General features: G+C 43.5%; 2 protein-coding genes across 4 annotated transcripts; both read left to right on the plus strand.

The window, feature by feature from the left end:
- Positions 1-110: 110 nt before the first annotated feature.
- On the plus strand, positions 111-7,757 carry lsm14aa (LSM14A mRNA processing body assembly factor a). Of its 3 annotated transcripts, none has more exons than XM_047051805.1 (9): positions 111-412; positions 1,397-1,560; positions 1,798-1,981; positions 2,496-2,819; positions 3,605-3,784; positions 3,951-4,140; positions 4,249-4,287; positions 4,502-4,742; positions 5,083-7,757. In XM_047051805.1, exons 1-9 carry the CDS (start codon positions 292-294, stop codon positions 5,104-5,106), a joined length of 1,467 nt encoding a protein of 488 aa, XP_046907761.1. In that variant the 5' UTR covers positions 111-291; the 3' UTR covers positions 5,107-7,757. The 3 variants fall into 3 exon arrangements, with proteins under 3 accessions (XP_046907761.1, XP_046907762.1, XP_046907763.1); XM_047051806.1 differs by having other exon boundaries at positions 5,086-7,757; XM_047051807.1 differs by having other exon boundaries at positions 112-412; positions 1,798-1,954.
- Positions 7,758-8,068: 311 nt separating this feature from the next.
- On the plus strand, positions 8,069-16,877 carry gpia (glucose-6-phosphate isomerase a). Its single transcript, XM_047051804.1, has 18 exons — positions 8,069-8,324; positions 9,507-9,597; positions 10,375-10,443; positions 11,140-11,259; positions 11,579-11,662; positions 12,377-12,523; positions 12,790-12,861; positions 13,029-13,073; positions 13,171-13,224; positions 13,746-13,806; positions 14,074-14,117; positions 14,559-14,711; positions 14,922-15,051; positions 15,313-15,389; positions 15,600-15,728; positions 15,832-15,907; positions 16,277-16,343; positions 16,421-16,877. Exons 1-18 carry the CDS (start codon positions 8,206-8,208, stop codon positions 16,542-16,544), a joined length of 1,662 nt encoding a protein of 553 aa, XP_046907760.1. The 5' UTR covers positions 8,069-8,205; the 3' UTR covers positions 16,545-16,877.
- The last annotated feature ends 125 nt before the right edge of the window (positions 16,878-17,002 follow it).

The raw sequence follows: 17,002 nt of genomic DNA on the forward strand, positions 1-17,002 counted from the left end.
GTTATCTTCGGGTTAAAACGTGTGAACAGTGTGGAGATATTTGATCTATACCATTGCTTTCTTTATCCCTAGGCTCGGTGAAATCGCGCGATATTATGATGTCTCGTTAATCCCGCGTTAAGAACGACGATGGAAAATGAGGTAGCCATATTGTGGTCGCAACAAGAATAGCAAGTCAGAGAGGTTCAAAAACAGTGAAAGCAATTGGGGGTTCTTTGCAAATTAATTTACGGCTCGTAGGGAGAACGCCGGTTTTTTTGCTCTTAAAAGATCATAGTCTAAAAAGACAAAATGAGTGGAGGAACTCCCTATATCGGTAGCAAAATCAGCCTAATCTCGAAGGCCGAGATTCGCTACGAGGGGATCCTTTACACTATTGATACCGAAAATTCTACTGTCGCACTTGCGAAAGGTAAAGTACTGGCGCTGGATAGCAAGTTAGCCATTAGGATAGCAATACGTCAATTAGCAATTACATTTAGCTCTAGCTGTTGTCAGAATTACTTGCAAGCTGTCTGTAGGGATCTGCCATAAATTCAGTATTGTAGAGTTTGACCATATTACTTATTTGTTTGCCAATTGCAAGGCACTGACTTGTTGGGTACAGTAAACTTAGCTAGTAGTAGAGCTAGTTAAGATTGATAGAGATTGATTCATAGTGGTCAGAGAGCGCACTCAATTCATAGATAGGAACCATTCGGGGAAATAAAATAATGTGTTTTACAAATGTACTCAGTCACAAGTAGATATATATTGGCCTGTACATTTTAGTAATAAAGTTGGTGAACTCAATTTGAATGGGCGAGATCAAATGCTTACCTTCCAGGTTGTCCAAGTCATCTGTTACCACGGCAGCTAGAGTTTAAGCATGCCTAGCTAGCTAGCAAAACATAGTCCGTTGACAGTAAATTAAGCCGGTTTGCCAACTTTAGATATCCAGTTAAAATTACATGGGAAAAAAACCACGTATTTCAAGCCAAGCCAAACAAGAACTCGCTTGTTTAGTTAGTCAGGGCACTAATTGTCTCGCACCAGATGAATTGACTTGGGAAAGCTACCTAGCATCTTTGTTCAGGAAGCCACGTATTGGCATAAAGTCTGTCTGTAAACACAAGGTAGCTGCAGCTGTGTATTAATACTTAAACAAAATGCACCAACTCTACAGCCCAGTTTCCCAGACATGGATTAAGCCTAGTCCTTCAGAAATGTAGAAATTCAATTTCCCCATTAAAAAGGTTTAGTCCAGGACTAAGTCATGTCCAAAACTGGACCTTTATGTCAAACATATGCCGATGCTAAACAACAAACCAACGCTACATCCAGAAATGACCTCACACATTTGCTGTGAACCTTCTGAACTCATGGGCTACAGCTGAGCTAATGTCTACCTCCGCAGTTCGCTCGTTTGGGACAGAGGACCGGCCTACGGACAGGCCCATCCCGCCTAGGGATGAGATCTTCGAGTACATCATCTTCCGAGGCAGCGACATCAAGGACCTCACTGTGTGTGAACCCCCCAAACCCACAAGCTCTCACCCCCAGGATCCTGCTATAGTCCAGGTGCCTCCTCCTCTACATCCTCACATCTGTCACCCACATGATCAGCTCTGACCTCCCAGGACACATTTCTATTTCTATCATATATATGGTTATCAGAATGGAAGGATTTGGGTGCATTTTGTAGACGTTAAGATGGAGATCAAGCTATGATTTAGGTTATACTTCCAGGAAACGGTTCAATGAAGTGTTGCACCAATCCTTACTTTTAACCCCTGACCCTCTGGTTCTCCACCCCAGTCTTCCTTGGGTTCAGCTCCACCACCTGCTGCTGCCCCCGCTCCACCCTTCCAGCCAGGGGGGTCTTATGGTCTGTTCAACCGGGCCCCGGTGCCCCAGTACGGCCAGTTCACCACCCCCCCCCTCGTCTCCCCGCAGTTTGGAGCCGTCGGTGTCGGTAAGAGCCGCAGCGCGGGTCTTTATGGTGAGAAGCGACTGGGAGGTGCACGCGCTCAGGGAGGAGGTTTGGTTGGTGTGGCATGGCGGGGGTGTTTACAGGGTCACACGTTAGGGAAGAGAGGGCTCGGGGTACTGTGAAGGGTGAGAGAAGTGGTTGGGTATGGACCAGGGCAGAGACCAACAGATCTCAACACTGTTAATGCCATCTACAGGGTTTCTCCACACTGCATGGCCACCACATGATGGATCTCTACATTTCTATTTCTGCACCATTTTATTCATTTTCCAAAGGACCACAGTTTAAAGAAGTCCTTCAATAACCGCATGCTCCAATAAACAACCTGCTTGAAAATCACATTAGTATTCTCAGGGGTTGCTTGAGCTTTACGGCTGAAGCATCGTAGAGTTTCAAATTTGATATCGACACATCATTGAAATCAGTTGTAATGGATGATCCAGTTGAGTGAATCTGTGTGATTTGAGTTTGACTCCAAACTGTGCATTTCCTGATGCTGATCTGAGCAGTGCGTCTCCCCCAGGTCGCTCCAGCCCTTCCCTGGATCCCCTGAGGAAGAGTCCCACCCTGGACCAGGCTGTCCAAGCAACACCGTCCGTAGCCGCTCCAGCGCCTGGCTTGACCCGTCGGAGCCCAGCCCCCAGCCGTACCGCCCCCCCCCCAGCTGCCACCGGCCACAGGGTCCAGCACCTGGACGGGCCGGACCTGAGGAGGGCTGAGCCCGCCAGGGGAGGTCGCAGCAGCACCCAGGGCTGGCCCGCGCCCCGCAACGCCCCTGCCTCTCACAACATCTCTGCAGACAGGGCTTCCACTGCAGGGCTTATCCACTCCATCTTCAGCTCCTCAGGTGAGACCTCTGACACTTACGCCAGTGTGTGTTTTTAACCATAGTACTCAGAGAGAATCACAAAAGTATTTTAACAGTTTCCTTCTTTAGTGTTTGCAATTGTTCCTACGAGCAATAGATATGTGTCATCTTAATGTGCTGGGTTATTGGGGACCCCCCCCCCCCCCCTAAAAAAAAAGAGGTGTTCCTGAGTACTAAAGGATTGTACCATTCCAGGCACTGATGGCCAGAAAGCACCCAGACCAGGGTCTGAGCAATCCTGGGGTGAAGGCAGAGATGCCACTAAAAGGCCCGCAGGTTAAGAGCCCACAACCCCCATCCACCCCATGCCCATGTAGACTGCATGCTGTGTTCTCTCAAGCTCACGACTCATCTTTTAAGCCTCACAGCTTGTCCCTTTTACGAGTGTTTTCATTTAATTAGCGCATATTGACCTGCTGTATTCTACCAGTTTATTTCATAAATCTATTTTTGTGTGGTGCGTGTGTGGACACTACATGTTGATGCGTATACAATGATATTAGAGTTCATGTAATTCTGTTACATGTAAGTTACTATTACTGGACAAAACTAACTGTTTGGTGTTAAACAGCATAGTTAAGTGTTTATATGTAGGTATTTATGTGCTGTGTTCCATTGCCATTAGACATCTGCCTCATAATGACTTTGTCTGTTTGTTTGTTTGTTTACTTTTGCCCATCGGTTGTTTATTGTGGTGTTGATGATTACAACTTTTAGTGTTGAACCATCTGTCTGCAGGTCAGTAACCCATCTTCTTCTCTTAGCTGGCGCTGCCCCCGCCAACCGGCGAGGCCGTGGAGGCGGGCACCGCGGAAGGGGCCGCTTCAACGTGCGCCGAGATGGGCCTATGAAGTTCGAGAAGGACTTTGACTTTGAGAGTGCCAACGCCCAGTTCAACAAGGAGGACATAGACAAAGAGTTCCAGAGCAAGCTGAAGCTGAAAGGTAACCAACGAACCAGCGCCTCTGTCTGCACAGGCACACCGGAGGTCAGATCGGAGACTTCTCTCATTTACTGCTGTTTCACATGTCTTTTTGGAGGAGTTTTACTTTAGCATTGACTGCTGATGCATCCATATTCAAAAGATTTCTCTTTTTTTTCTTCTCCTAGATGAGAAAACGGAGAAGCCGGAGAATGCGTTGAACGGCGAGGACAAGGGTGACTCGGGGGTGGAGACCCAGAACAGCGAGGGGAACGCAGAGGAGGAAGGAGGAGGAGGAACAGGAGACAGTCTGGGAGGCAACGCTTACTACGACAAGTCCAAGTCCTTCTTTGACAACATCTCCTGTGACGATACCAGGTACCTCCTATGTCCATCCACCTTTCCACAGATTTGCATTTGGTTGAGGAATACATGTGTTGGCTTGTGAAGAGACCCTCACTCATGGTTTCCTGTTGTGTTTTGTAGGAAAGCAGCTGAAAGGGCTGGAAACACTGGCTTCCCAAGGTTTGTTTTGCCGGCTTCTCATATTTGATCTCTTACAATACAACAGTAAACAATTCGACTGCTGGGTATCTCAGTAACGCTTTCCATCCTGAAATCTGTTCATACTTGTACAGAGGGTCTTTCCCAGTATTTGTAGCCACAGGCTTAGAGTTTTAGCCCCACGCAAAGCTAACGCTAAGCTAACGCTAAGCTAACGCTAAGCTCTGTGTCCCAGGGAACGGAGGCAGACCTGGGCCGAGGAGAGACGTATGAACGCAGAAACATTCGGCATCCCCCTGCGCCAGAACCGGGGCCGTGGCGGCTACCGGGGCCGCGGCGGGATGGGCTACCGCGGGGGCAGAGGCCGCTCAGCTAGCAGGGGGTCGTTTGGGCCGCCGCATGGAGGAGGTGGCTACAGGGGAGGATACCGGGGCAGCCAGGGAGGACGGGAGTTCGCTGACTTCTCAGAGTACAGGGTAAATTATTTTATTTTCCAGGTTCAGTCTATCCAAACAGCAACCACAGGAATACTCTCTTTGGTTTTGCCTTCAAGGAAGAGAAGGCATGGTTTGTCAATTTCGGCACAAAAAAATACAGAAATATTAATGGTGATACATTTCTTTTCTTGGTAAGTATCCGATAAAAATTCTGTTTTTCTTGTCATTTAACACTGGATGTAGTACTAAAAGGATTTCCCTTGTTTTGTGTATCACGGTCAAGGAGCTTAGTAGTAAAACATGTTTTAAGTGTGCAGAGATCCTAGGGAAAAGAAGAATGATCTCCGGTCTGTGGTGTCTCATCTTCCCTTTTCTCCAGAAGGACAACAAGGTGGCTGCGTAGGGCAGCTGGAAGAAGGATCCAAGGACAGGTGCAACAACTTGCGCTATAAAATTTGTTTTGGTTGCTCCCTTTTTGACTAAAAGAATGAAGATTGTGTACTAGCTGAATATTGGTCACCAGCACTGGGGTAGACTGCTTGAATGCAACTTCTTATCCATATCCTTCAATAATGGAAACGATGCAATCCGTCACAAAATGTCAAGATCTCTCTACAAACTATTTCAAGGTGGCTGACATTGTGTATAAAGATCATATTTCATAGGGATGACAGTATTTTTCTTTTCAGTTTCCCCCCCACCCACCCACCCGTTCCTAAACTTGTATTTGATAATATTCTGTTGGGTGACAAGGGCCTGCTATCCCACTGTGATGATGAATAACATAGCTTTATTTTTGGAATATACTCTGTACGTTGGCACCAAAATAGTCTGTGGTCTCAATCACAGCTTTCTGCTGTGTATTTTTCTACTACACATCTAAACATACTTGTACCTAGCTAGATACCCCACTTCTCAAATAGCGGTACTTAACTTTTTTTTTTTTTTTGTATCTTGTTCATCCCTTGTCTGGTTGTCCTCACGCTCCTGTGGTTTCTAACCAATAGGGATCCATCTGGTCGCCATGACGTTCTTCATTGAAGTGTAGAGGGGGGGACGTTAGATGTTGACACGTGGGCTTCTAGTTCTGTCGTAGTTCTGTTCCAGCTGCATAACTAGGTATTGGGTTTCAGATGGGTAAAGGGTCATAGGATTTGTGATGTCCTTCATATATTGTATAGGCTTATGCCCTGTACTTAAGGGCTACTGGTAATGTGAATAGTTTTAAGATGCTGCTGTTTGCTACAGTCGACCTATGTGGACTGACTAAACACTTCATCTACATACTTCTTGGCTAATGGGCCAGTCGAGAAGGGCTGTACTATGTTAGCGGCCTGGAGAGAAAGCTATTTAAGACGTTAGCACAATGTTTTTTTGGGGGGGGGTACTTGCTTTTATGCTGTGGACACAAAATGCCATCATATTTCAGTCTAGTTCAGCACCCATTCTGACATGAAATACCTATGTGTTCCCACATGCTGAATCCCTTTTATAGTACAGCATAAACTAACCAAGCCATTTACTTCATGATCAATGTATGATTTAGCAAATTCCAAAATAACCAAACACCATTTGATGCCATTAACTGGTCCATGGCACTGCAGAAGGGTTCATAGCTTGCTAAGTGATGTCAACGTAATTAGTCATCCAAAATGTTTTGAATTAAATAGCTTTTTGAGTTCAGCAATTTAGCCCTTACTTAGCAATACACTGAGGTTTATGTTTTTAAGATATGAATGATCAGGCAGAATTGGCAAAAGTTTGACAGGAACATTATGAATTTTCACTGAATATTGTCAGATGCCAATCTGCATGAAGTACTTAAAATATTGATTTGGATCTTGCAGGAAATGTACACAGTTGCACTTTTACAATGTTGAAAGTTGTTTTGTAAAGTGGTGTCCTCTGTAAATCTGTAAATCCTGAGATTGTATTCCAGTACAGTTGTTGATGACTGTTTATCTTGTCACGGTACGGTGCCCCCTGCTGACTGTGTGGACACGTTTTCAGTTTGGCCTCTTTGATTCCTGGAATATTGTTTCCTTAACATGGATTCTACAGATGTATGCGTTTGGCTTTGAAAAAATTACAGCCTTACTTTGTGTGCAAATGAAGGGATGACTGTAAAAGACAGCAAAGTACTTCAGTGTTTCTCAGGAAATAGGCGTAATTACTCTTGTAGTGCCTTAATGCTACAGAATAACTAGGGTCACCATTGAGATGCTAGTAGTACCAAACGTTGGTCAGTACATTTACATATATTGGAAATATGAAACTTGGGCAATGTAGTGCTCACTGCAGTGTAAATAAAATTTGGACATTGTTTGAACTAGGTGGTCCTTATAAAAATTAAAAAAAAAGTTTGTTTTAAAATTAAACGGACTACTAAAACAGGCACCAAGTTAAAATTACGTGTTAAATTCATTTTTGAATGATCTAGCTATTCTTTTGCATTATGGCACAAAAATAAATGTGTGACAGTTTTCCCAGTCTGAAACTAATTTTACATGAAGTAGATAACCTATCTTGGTAGTGTTCTGATAAAGTTTAGACAGACTCAGTTTAGCAGGATTAGTACCCTGTCGCATTTTTTGTCTTGCTCAATAGTTTTTGTCATGTCGCAACTACGCTTTCTCAATTTATTTGTCAAAAATGCGTAAGGGGTGTTACAAGGACATAAGTGGGTGGGTATCATGTGCCTAGTGGAATACTTGCCCTTTACCCCTACGCTACAAAATTTCGACTGTGGCGTGTCAGAAATGCACCGAACACTGCATGATGGTCCTGCCAGTCAGAATCCACCAAAATCATGACAGGCAATAACGGACTGTATCGTCTTGCGGTAGTTGAAGCATCGAGCACACACACACTCTCCCTACAGACAGAACAAGGTCATGTTTTTTTCGTTGTTTTCTGATGGTTAATGTTCCTAACAGTCTGGAGTCGTAGCTACGTGTTGTGTCTCTAAACCCACCCAGCATGACGTCACTCATACGTGCGCCTCGGCAGACTGGGGTTTTTATTCGCAGCATAAAAATAAAACGTTGTTCATTACTTTCTGTGTTTTAATCTTTGTTTCCTCTATCTTCTGTGCCGCTAGTCCAGTTCTCTTGAGAAGATATTTTATGTATTACCTCATTTTTACTAATTCTGTAGTTGTGCAAACCGGGTCAATTTTCAATTAGGATCAGGACATTGCATTGAAATCGGATAACATCACTTTACTGGTTATTGGTTAAGTCACTTGAAAGTAATCAGTGGTTACGTCATCTTGTTGTGTATTTGTGTTGAGACATTTCAATTTACTCCATGTTGTCATCAAAGAGGGAGGAGACCAGTTGATGTCAGAGTGGGAGTGGCCTAGATGAATCTACTGTTTGAGGGGAACCATCTACTCACTTCCTACTCGCACCGAACTGTCCTTTTCATTCCGCTACAACAGAACAGGTCTTTCACACGCCTGGACACTTCAAGGGGACCATTTATCAATTCAACCATCACCATGGGACTAGCAAATGATCCAAACTACCAGAAACTTGAGCAGTGGTACAAATCAAAGGCAGGAAATCTGAATATGAGGAGCATGTTTGATGCTGACGAAGCTAGATTCAGCAAATTCAGGTGAGCAAAACTAAATGCAAAGTAGACATACACTTGTTGCCTTTTAACAATGGTAATCTGTGATACCAGAAATACTTACCTTTTTTTAGGGTTCAAAGTACAGATATGTAGACTGCTGCTCTTGCACACTGTTGAAATTGGTTGGTTTGCGTTATAATAAAAAATATGGGTACTTTGTTTTTAATGTTTTGTTTATACGAGCATGATGTGTAATTTTCCATTGACTAGATAATGCTAGAGGTTGCTCTATACCGGCAGTATGACTGTGCAAGGTCATTGTTAGATATTGACTGGTTATCATTCTCATATCGGTCTGCAATGTAAACATTTCCAACACTCACTTTCCATTTCAGAATTAGATCGCAATTCGGTTGCTCATACATTAAAATACTCGCTGTCTTTCAGTAAACCCAGGATTGTAGTCAAAGGCATTAGCCATAGCTGCTAGCCCACAAGCTTTGGGCCCAGTCGTAGGTCCATAACTAGCCAGTTTGCATGTTAACTGAAATTAGGGATCTGCCTTCACGTTCTCGCTGTTTTGCCAATCATTTGTTAAAGGATTTTACCGACGAAGCCTGTTGTGTAGGAACGCACCATGCATGCGAAAGCTTGTGCTGACACTGGCAGCCTCAGTTTGAAACACTACGAACAGTGTGGATAAAGTCGTGTCTTTCGCATTTGACTCATCCTTCCGACATACGTGCTGCTCTGCACATCGTACGGGCGTGACAGCGCAGCACCTTGCAGTCAGGAACAAAGCTAGCACAAGAGGCACGACCCCATTGTTGCATGAAATGTATCCATGTAACAAAGACTTCTATTACTTTCTGTAGCTGTGCTAACACTACTGATTTAAAACAGGTATGATAAAGCAAATGTAATCGAGGTGGCCACAACTACGCCCATAAGCACTGAAGGCTGCAGTTCGTGAAACATGGTGTACTTTCTCCATCCTGTAGTTAGGATGCAGTAGGTAGGCTAACTATGCACTATGTCTGCGTGCAGGTGTTGCATGTAATATGCAATCTGTGAAATCAACAAGAAACGGTTGAAAAATTACTGATTACACCGTGTATATACATACATACATACACTATTGATTGCACTACAGTTTTTAGAAGTACATTATTATGACAAATTCTGAGTTGTGATTCATGGTTGATAATCTTCTTTCTCTTTTAGCACAACCCTTGAGACAGACGATGGAGAAATTCTGCTGGATTACTCCAAGAATCTCATCAATGAGGAAGTCATGCAGATGCTTCTGGCAATGGTATAAAGCATATTTTTTATTCCACACCAGTCCCTGTGTACTCTAGACCAGGATCTTTTGTTATCCACACAACACTCACTAACTTCTATCATTCCAAACCTGCCCTGAATGGGCTAAAGTTAAGAAAAATACAAACATTTAACGCATCTGAACCGCCATTTGCAGGTGTGACTACTCAGCATGGGTTGTCTAAGACTTCAGCTGTCAGTCTTAATCAACCTTAAGCTCATCTCCTCATAGGTCTATTTAAGTACCTTGTTAAGTCCTACCTGGATAACTGATTATCAGGCCTATTGTCTACCAGATGTTGATGGGTGGCATCTGTTTACTAAACATATTGTAAACATATATATTTAACTGCTGAGTAAACTAGTGCTAGTTTTATAATTGAACTACTTGGTACCATACATTGAATGACTCTTGTTAGTATGTTTAATATGATGGTTCACTTCAAAATATAAACATAAAGTCAATCAATTTCACTTAACCTGTTTATGGTCGCTGTTTAAAGACACAACTGTTCTACCAAACAAACCTTGACATCCCTGCATCTGCAAGGTTCAGTGCTGCAACTACATCTTTTTTCCAGCCGGTCTGGGAGTGTGGTAATTTAAACACACAACAGAGCATTGTGCTTCCTTCTTGAGGAGGAAGAAGCTACAGTTCTGTGTTGTCATAATCTGTTGACATGGTCTTGATGAAACTGTAAAAGATCAGCCAGCAATAACTATGTATATATTATTTTTTTGTCAACTTATTATTGATTTCTGTTTCCAGGCCAAGTCGAGGGGAGTAGAGGACGCAAGAGAAAAAATGTTCTCAGGAGAAAAGATCAACTTCACTGAGGTAGCTGATCACGAATAAAAAATTATATTGATAGAAGTGTTAGTGTAACATGTTGTAGAACATCACAATTTGTCAGACAAGCTAATGTTTTGAAAGCTTTAATGGAAAACACTGCCAGGTTGCTACTGGTAATAAATAGTCATTAGTTTGTGAGTTTAACTTCCCCAGCTCACAATGACTAAACACTTCTGTCTACTGGTTTACATTTAGTCATTTAGCAGACGCTCTTATCCAGAGCGGTTTATTGAGGTCGGTAGTATTGCAAGTCTTTCCGCGTGCTTCTCCTTCATCTCTTTACACTATTCATTACGCAATGCCTGCCGCTTTGTAACAAACACCTACTTCCTCAATGACATGGCACATTTCTAGAGTAGACTAGGCTACAACTACTCATTCACACATTATAGTAGGAGGTAATTTGTTCATTTTACGGCATAAATGTTGTATGCAAACAGACATCCACAATACTCATCCCATTAGCTGATTGTGTCAGGGAGTCAAATGGCTGAGTGGTTAGGGAATCGGGCTAGTAATCAGAAGGTTACCAGTTCGATTCCCGGCCGTGCCAAATGATGTTGTGTCTTTGGGCAAAGCACTTCACCCTACTTGCCTCGGGGGGAATGTCCCTGTACTTACTGTAAGTCGCTCTGGATAAGAGCGTCTGCTAAATGACTACATGTAAATGTATGTGTGCAGGGCCGGGCTGTGCTCCATATTGCGCTGCGTAATCGCTCCAACGCTCCCATAATCGTAGACGGGAGCGACGTCATGCCAGAGGTCAACAGGGTTCTGGACAAGATGAAGGCCTTCTGTCATGTGAGTTGGACTGCAGCACAGATCCCACAGTGGTGTCTATACAGGCACATAAACATCCTGTCCCCTCATACATATTTCACAAGATGAAGATGATCTGGAAGCGTGAGCTCAGGAGAGGGCTGACCCAGTATTTTGTTGTTTAGAATACTCTTAATCCAAAGTGGCACAAACGGAGTGCTTAAGCAAACATTATCAAGGACAAGAAGTATATTAGGGGCAACTGCACCATCTAAATAACTCACTTTCAACTTTCTTTTGAGGCTGAAAAGGGGAAGAAAAAACTACAGGTCCAAACTAAAACATGTTTTTCGTATCGCAGAAAGTCCGCAGTGGAGAGTGGAAGGGTTTCAGCGGGAAGGCCATCACTGATGTGGTCAACATTGGGATCGGTGGCTCTGACCTGGTGAGTTTCTGCTGTCTTCTGCTGTTTCTAATGTGGCACTGGCAGAGTGTTCAAAGGAATTGTATAGGCTACTATTCTCTGTGTGCTGGATGACTCATGTGCATATGAGTGGGTGAGTCATGTGTAACCCATAGCTGTACTGTTCCTTTTGAGCTTGCTAATGGATCTAAGACGGATTCGAGAGACCGCAGATAGAGTGAGGCTTGTCTGGGTTGTTATATGTGTGGAAACTGCAAGTGGCAGCTCGGATCCAAGACGGATTCGAGAGACTGCAGATAGAGTGCGGCTAGTCTGGTTTGTTATACGTTTTAGATCTATGACTTTTATCGCTTGTATTATTGTTTTTGTTGATTTTATGTAAAGCACTTTGAGCTGCAATTCCTGTATGAAATGTGCTATATAAATAAAGTCTTACTTACTTCCTAATGCTAACACTATGCTGTTGTATATAACAGCAGGCTAATGCTAACACTATGCTGTTGTATATAACAGCAGGCTAATGCTAACACTATGCTGTTGTGTGTGTATGTGTGTGTGTATATAACAACAGCAGGCTAATGCTAACACTATGCTGTTGCATATAACAACAGCAGGCTAATGCTAACACTATGCTGTTGTGTGTGTATGTGTGTGTGTATATAACAACAGCACGCTAATGCTAGCAGCATGGTTGACAGATGCATCAAAGCTATGTGACCGTGTGCTCCACCCCAGGGTCCCCTGATGGTGACTGAGGCCCTGAAGCCATACTCCGAAGGCGGGCCCAATGTTTGGTTTGTCTCCAACATCGATGGCACGCACATGGCCAAGACCCTGGCCAAGCTCAACGCAGAGACCACTCTCTTCATCATCGCCTCAAAGGTGCGTGAGATACAGAGGCTTTACATAGACGCCACACACATACTTGTTGCCATGGATACGCTGATCTAAACTGGGCTTAATCTCTGGCCAATTTTGATTTAATTTTAAACTCTAAATATAAAATGTTGCAATTGAAGCTTGTCTATGAATTTCCAACCAGTGCTGGTGCAACCTAGCAGTGAATGTAGAGTTAGTTTGAGTGTTTTGGGGTCAGGTGCCGTGGCCCTGCTGGTCTGGCCTCATACGTTTGCCATTTTCTCTCTCAGACATTTACCACCCAGGAAACCATCACCAACGCTGAGTCTGCCAGGGAGTGGCTCCTCAAGACAGCCAATGACGTGAGTAGACTGGTCTCCTGACATCCAATAGGTTGGACCACGTTTTGCTCACAGCCAATCCCATGACTCAATAGGTTCAGATCATTGGCTGAGTTTGTGTTTCTGCAGTCTGTCTGAATGTCACAGAATGTTATCATCCATTTTTATGTGTTATGATTTATTCACAGCAATCTGCCGTGGCCAAGCACTTTGTGGCGCTTTCCACAAATGCAGTAAGTAGCCATTTTAAATTGGTGATCTGCCTAATATTAAAGCCGAGTAATCAGAACGAGTATTACTAATATAAACTTGTCCTTGCTTTCTTTCCAGCCCAAAGTGAAGGACTTTGGCATTGATACAAACAACATGTTTGAATTCTGGGATGTGAGTATTCACTGGGCTTTCTGAGGGAGATTTTGACCGACTAGGAATGAAAGGAACTTCTTTAAACTCTAAAATGTTGTGTAGTCTCGTGCTGGAGTTTTTAAATGATGTGTTCTGACTTGTATGAAAACCATTCTGCTGCACGCTGCACGATACCTTGCTCATATATTAAAATATCTGCAATAGAAATACATTTGGAATATATTTATGAAGTGGCTTGCCTTGTTCCCTCTTGGGCATTTGAAAAGCAAGTTGGAGTGCAGCTGTTTAGTGGAACAATGCTGCTTGTTTCCAAACGTCTCCATTCGAACCCTCTGAATTAATCATGCCACACATTGAAGGGTTTTGACACCCAACCACCAGTGTTGTAAATGAGACTTCCTGGTTTGAGACTTGCACTATATCCTTTTTACAGAAATGGGCCCCTTCGTTTTTTTTGTTGAACCTGATGATGATGCAAGGATGTGACCTGGCCTGTGTGTTGTTATTGACTTTGTGATGTTATGTTTGCTTATTCTCAGTGGGTTGGAGGACGCTATTCACTGTGGTCAGCCATTGGTCTGTCCATTGCACTGCACATAGGTATGTCTGCGCCCTGCAGGAATGTTTGGTTGTGACCTTTGCTTGCGGTGCACTTTGGTAATTGACACAGGGTCAAGCTTGTAGTGAAAACTACAAGTGCTGTAAAATGTAAGGTGAATGTATCACACCTGATAGAAAGGCACGCTGTCTGTTTTAGGGAATGGGAAAAACGACATATACTCTTCTGGTGGTGCATGTAGACATGACTTGTGATTCTGTTGTTTATATGCCCTCAGTTACTCCTGTCTCTGCTTCCTCATCCTGCAGGCTTTGAGAACTTTGAGCAGCTTCTCTCTGGAGCTCACTGGATGGTGAGCACCTTTTATCTATTAAACCTCCAACAGTCATGGGACAGGGGGCACGACATCACTTCCTGTTACACCCACAAAGCAGACACAGAGCACTTCAATATTGATCTAGATGGCAGGTTCTACTAGTCAAACTTATGGAAGCTTGATAGTGCCATTTGCTGCCCCAAAGATGAACCTTTCAAAACATTTTCACAAAACAAGTTTCATGTTTTTTTTTTTTTTTTTTAAACCTTTTTTGGAAAATATTTTTTTAACTTTTCAAAACAACTTTTTTTTTTTACTTAAAAAAAACCTTTTTGGGGGGTAAACGTTTTTCCCCCATAGACTTACTCACCTGTAACGTAAGGTATAGGCTATATACTGGAGGGATTTGAACCTGGGACCTCATGAGCTAGCACTGAGCTAAACTCATTCCCCCTCTCATCTGTGTTTGTTCACCAGGACAATCACTTCCACAGTGCCCCCTTGGAGCAGAACGTCCCGGTGCTTCTGGCCATGCTGGGCGTCTGGTACGTCAACTTCTTCCAGGCCGAGACCCACGCCATGCTGCCCTACGACCAGTACATGCACCGCTTTGCTGCCTACTTCCAACAGGTCAGTTAACCAATCACACACAGGCAGGTGCCAGAAGATACCATCTGCTGGGATTGTAGGGGGAGAGGGCCATGCATCTGTTTAGGCTGGAGGTTTTAAAAACAGTTTGAAGTCAATCTTGTTTCTTCGTTATTAATTATTCATTTGTAATGCTTTAATCAGTAGTGCGTACACTTGAATCATGCCATGACTGTCACGTGTTGGCCACAGGGTGACATGGAGTCGAACGGGAAGTACATCACTAAGGATGGTGCTCGTGTTAACTACCATACTGGACCAATCGTGTGGGGAGAGCCAGGAACCAATGGGCAGCATGCCTTTTACCAGCTGATCCACCAAGGTATTATATCCTCATAGCACAAGTGGAAAGGGAAGTGGTTAGTACAGTATGTGTGTTGTCAATATCATAATGTGTAGAAATACACTTGTCACAACTTCACATTGCAGATCAAATTGCCAATCCTCTGCAGAGATTACTACCAAACCACCCATGTTGTTTTTTGCAGTATTTCTACCTGGATATTAAATCTTCTAGGACTATAAGATGATAGGGAAGCAATTTGTGTTATGATTCAAAGGACAGTATTTTGATTCCCGACAGGCACCCGTATGATTCCTGCTGACTTCCTCATTCCTGCCCAATCACAGCACCCCATCCGAAACAACCTGCATCACAAGGTAGGGCAATAACGTCCGTCCTTACTTCATCAAAACAACCGTTTAACAGTTCCTGCTAAATCAACACAAACTTGATATCTAGTTTGAGTTGTTCCCACAGGTAAAATGCAGCTTAACTTTAGCTTTATTACATCTGTCAGACCAATCTTAAAGGATTAGCTGTAATATGATTCACCTTGTGATGTGTGCATTCTTGTTCCACCACTCTAGATCCTAATGGCTAACTTCCTGGCCCAGACAGAGGCCCTGATGAAGGGGAAGACATCTGGTGAGGCCAAGAAGGAACTGGAGGCCACTGGCCTGGCAGGACCTGCCCTGGAGAAGCTGCTGCCTCATAAAGTGCGTTTTTACTTTTACAGTTCAATGTGTACTATGAATGCATAATTGTCCTTAAAATCTAAATGCACTCATTCGCTTTTTTTGTCTTTTACAACAACGAAAGGTATTCCAAGGGAACAAGCCCAGTAACTCTATCGTCTTCAAGAAGCTGTCTCCCTTCATGCTGGGAGCCCTGGTTGGTAAGTACACAGCACTGGCCATGGGGCCTCCAGGCCCTAGCCTGCTCAGCAAGGGAGGGGGCTCAGGTGGAGGAGAGGGGGGCTCAAGTTATTTTAGACAGTGTTGAGTATATTATATGTTACAAGCGTACTTGCGGACTGATGCCTTGACTTGCTACAGGCTGAATATAATCACGTTAATCATACTGTATATGTTTTGTGTATACTCTTACTACTGCTTTCTACTGTGAGTCTGTGGGAGCAGACAGAACAAGCAGTACTTGATCAGCATCTTCTGAACATGCACAGATGATCCAGACTTATAGTTTTGAAAGCTCGTACCTGCAGGGGACCTTGGGACAGATCTTAGCCTTCCTCTGTGTTTTTCAGCCATGTACGAACACAAGATCTTTGTTCAGGGAGTAGTGTGGGACATTAACAGCTATGACCAATGGGGGTAAGTGATTCTTATTTACCCAGTTGGCAGAATGACAAACAGGGTGTGTGTCCTGACTGTAATTTAATATCCTGCAGTGTTGAGTTGGGGAAGCAACTGGCCAAGCAGATCGAACCTGAGCTGCAGGACAAGTCTGAGGTTCACTCCCACGACTCCTCCACCAACGGGCTCATCAACTTCCTCAAGAAGAACTCTGCCTGAACCTCCCACTTCCTCATCCATGACCTTTGAACCATATGAGAATCCATTGGCTGAACCATCATGTCCTCCCCACATAGCCCCATCACCCTACCAGAACCAGCACTTTATGTTTTGTGATCACCAATCTGTTTATTTGAGTGTTTCTTGTGCATGGTGAGATGGTATTATGTAGATGTGTAACCTGAAAATGGATTATACAACTGATCATTTCAGGCAAAAGCTAAACTAACCTTCAATGTGCAGATACTACTATACGTGTCTTTGCACCCCCCACCCTTCACTTTAAACCTAGTAGGCACTGACTTACCAATAAATGTCATAATTGTCACTTTATACCATGGGGTGTGTGTTCTTCAAGAAAAAGGTTTGAAAGATATGATTTGACACGGTAACAAGTGAAAATAGAAACAGTCGTTTTTTTTGTTTTTTTTTTTTAAACCAAGTCATGAACCCTGGAA

This window comes from Hypomesus transpacificus, unplaced genomic scaffold, assembly GCF_021917145.1.
Source record: "Hypomesus transpacificus isolate Combined female unplaced genomic scaffold, fHypTra1 scaffold_176, whole genome shotgun sequence".
Lineage (NCBI taxonomy): Eukaryota > Metazoa > Chordata > Actinopteri > Osmeriformes > Osmeridae > Hypomesus > Hypomesus transpacificus.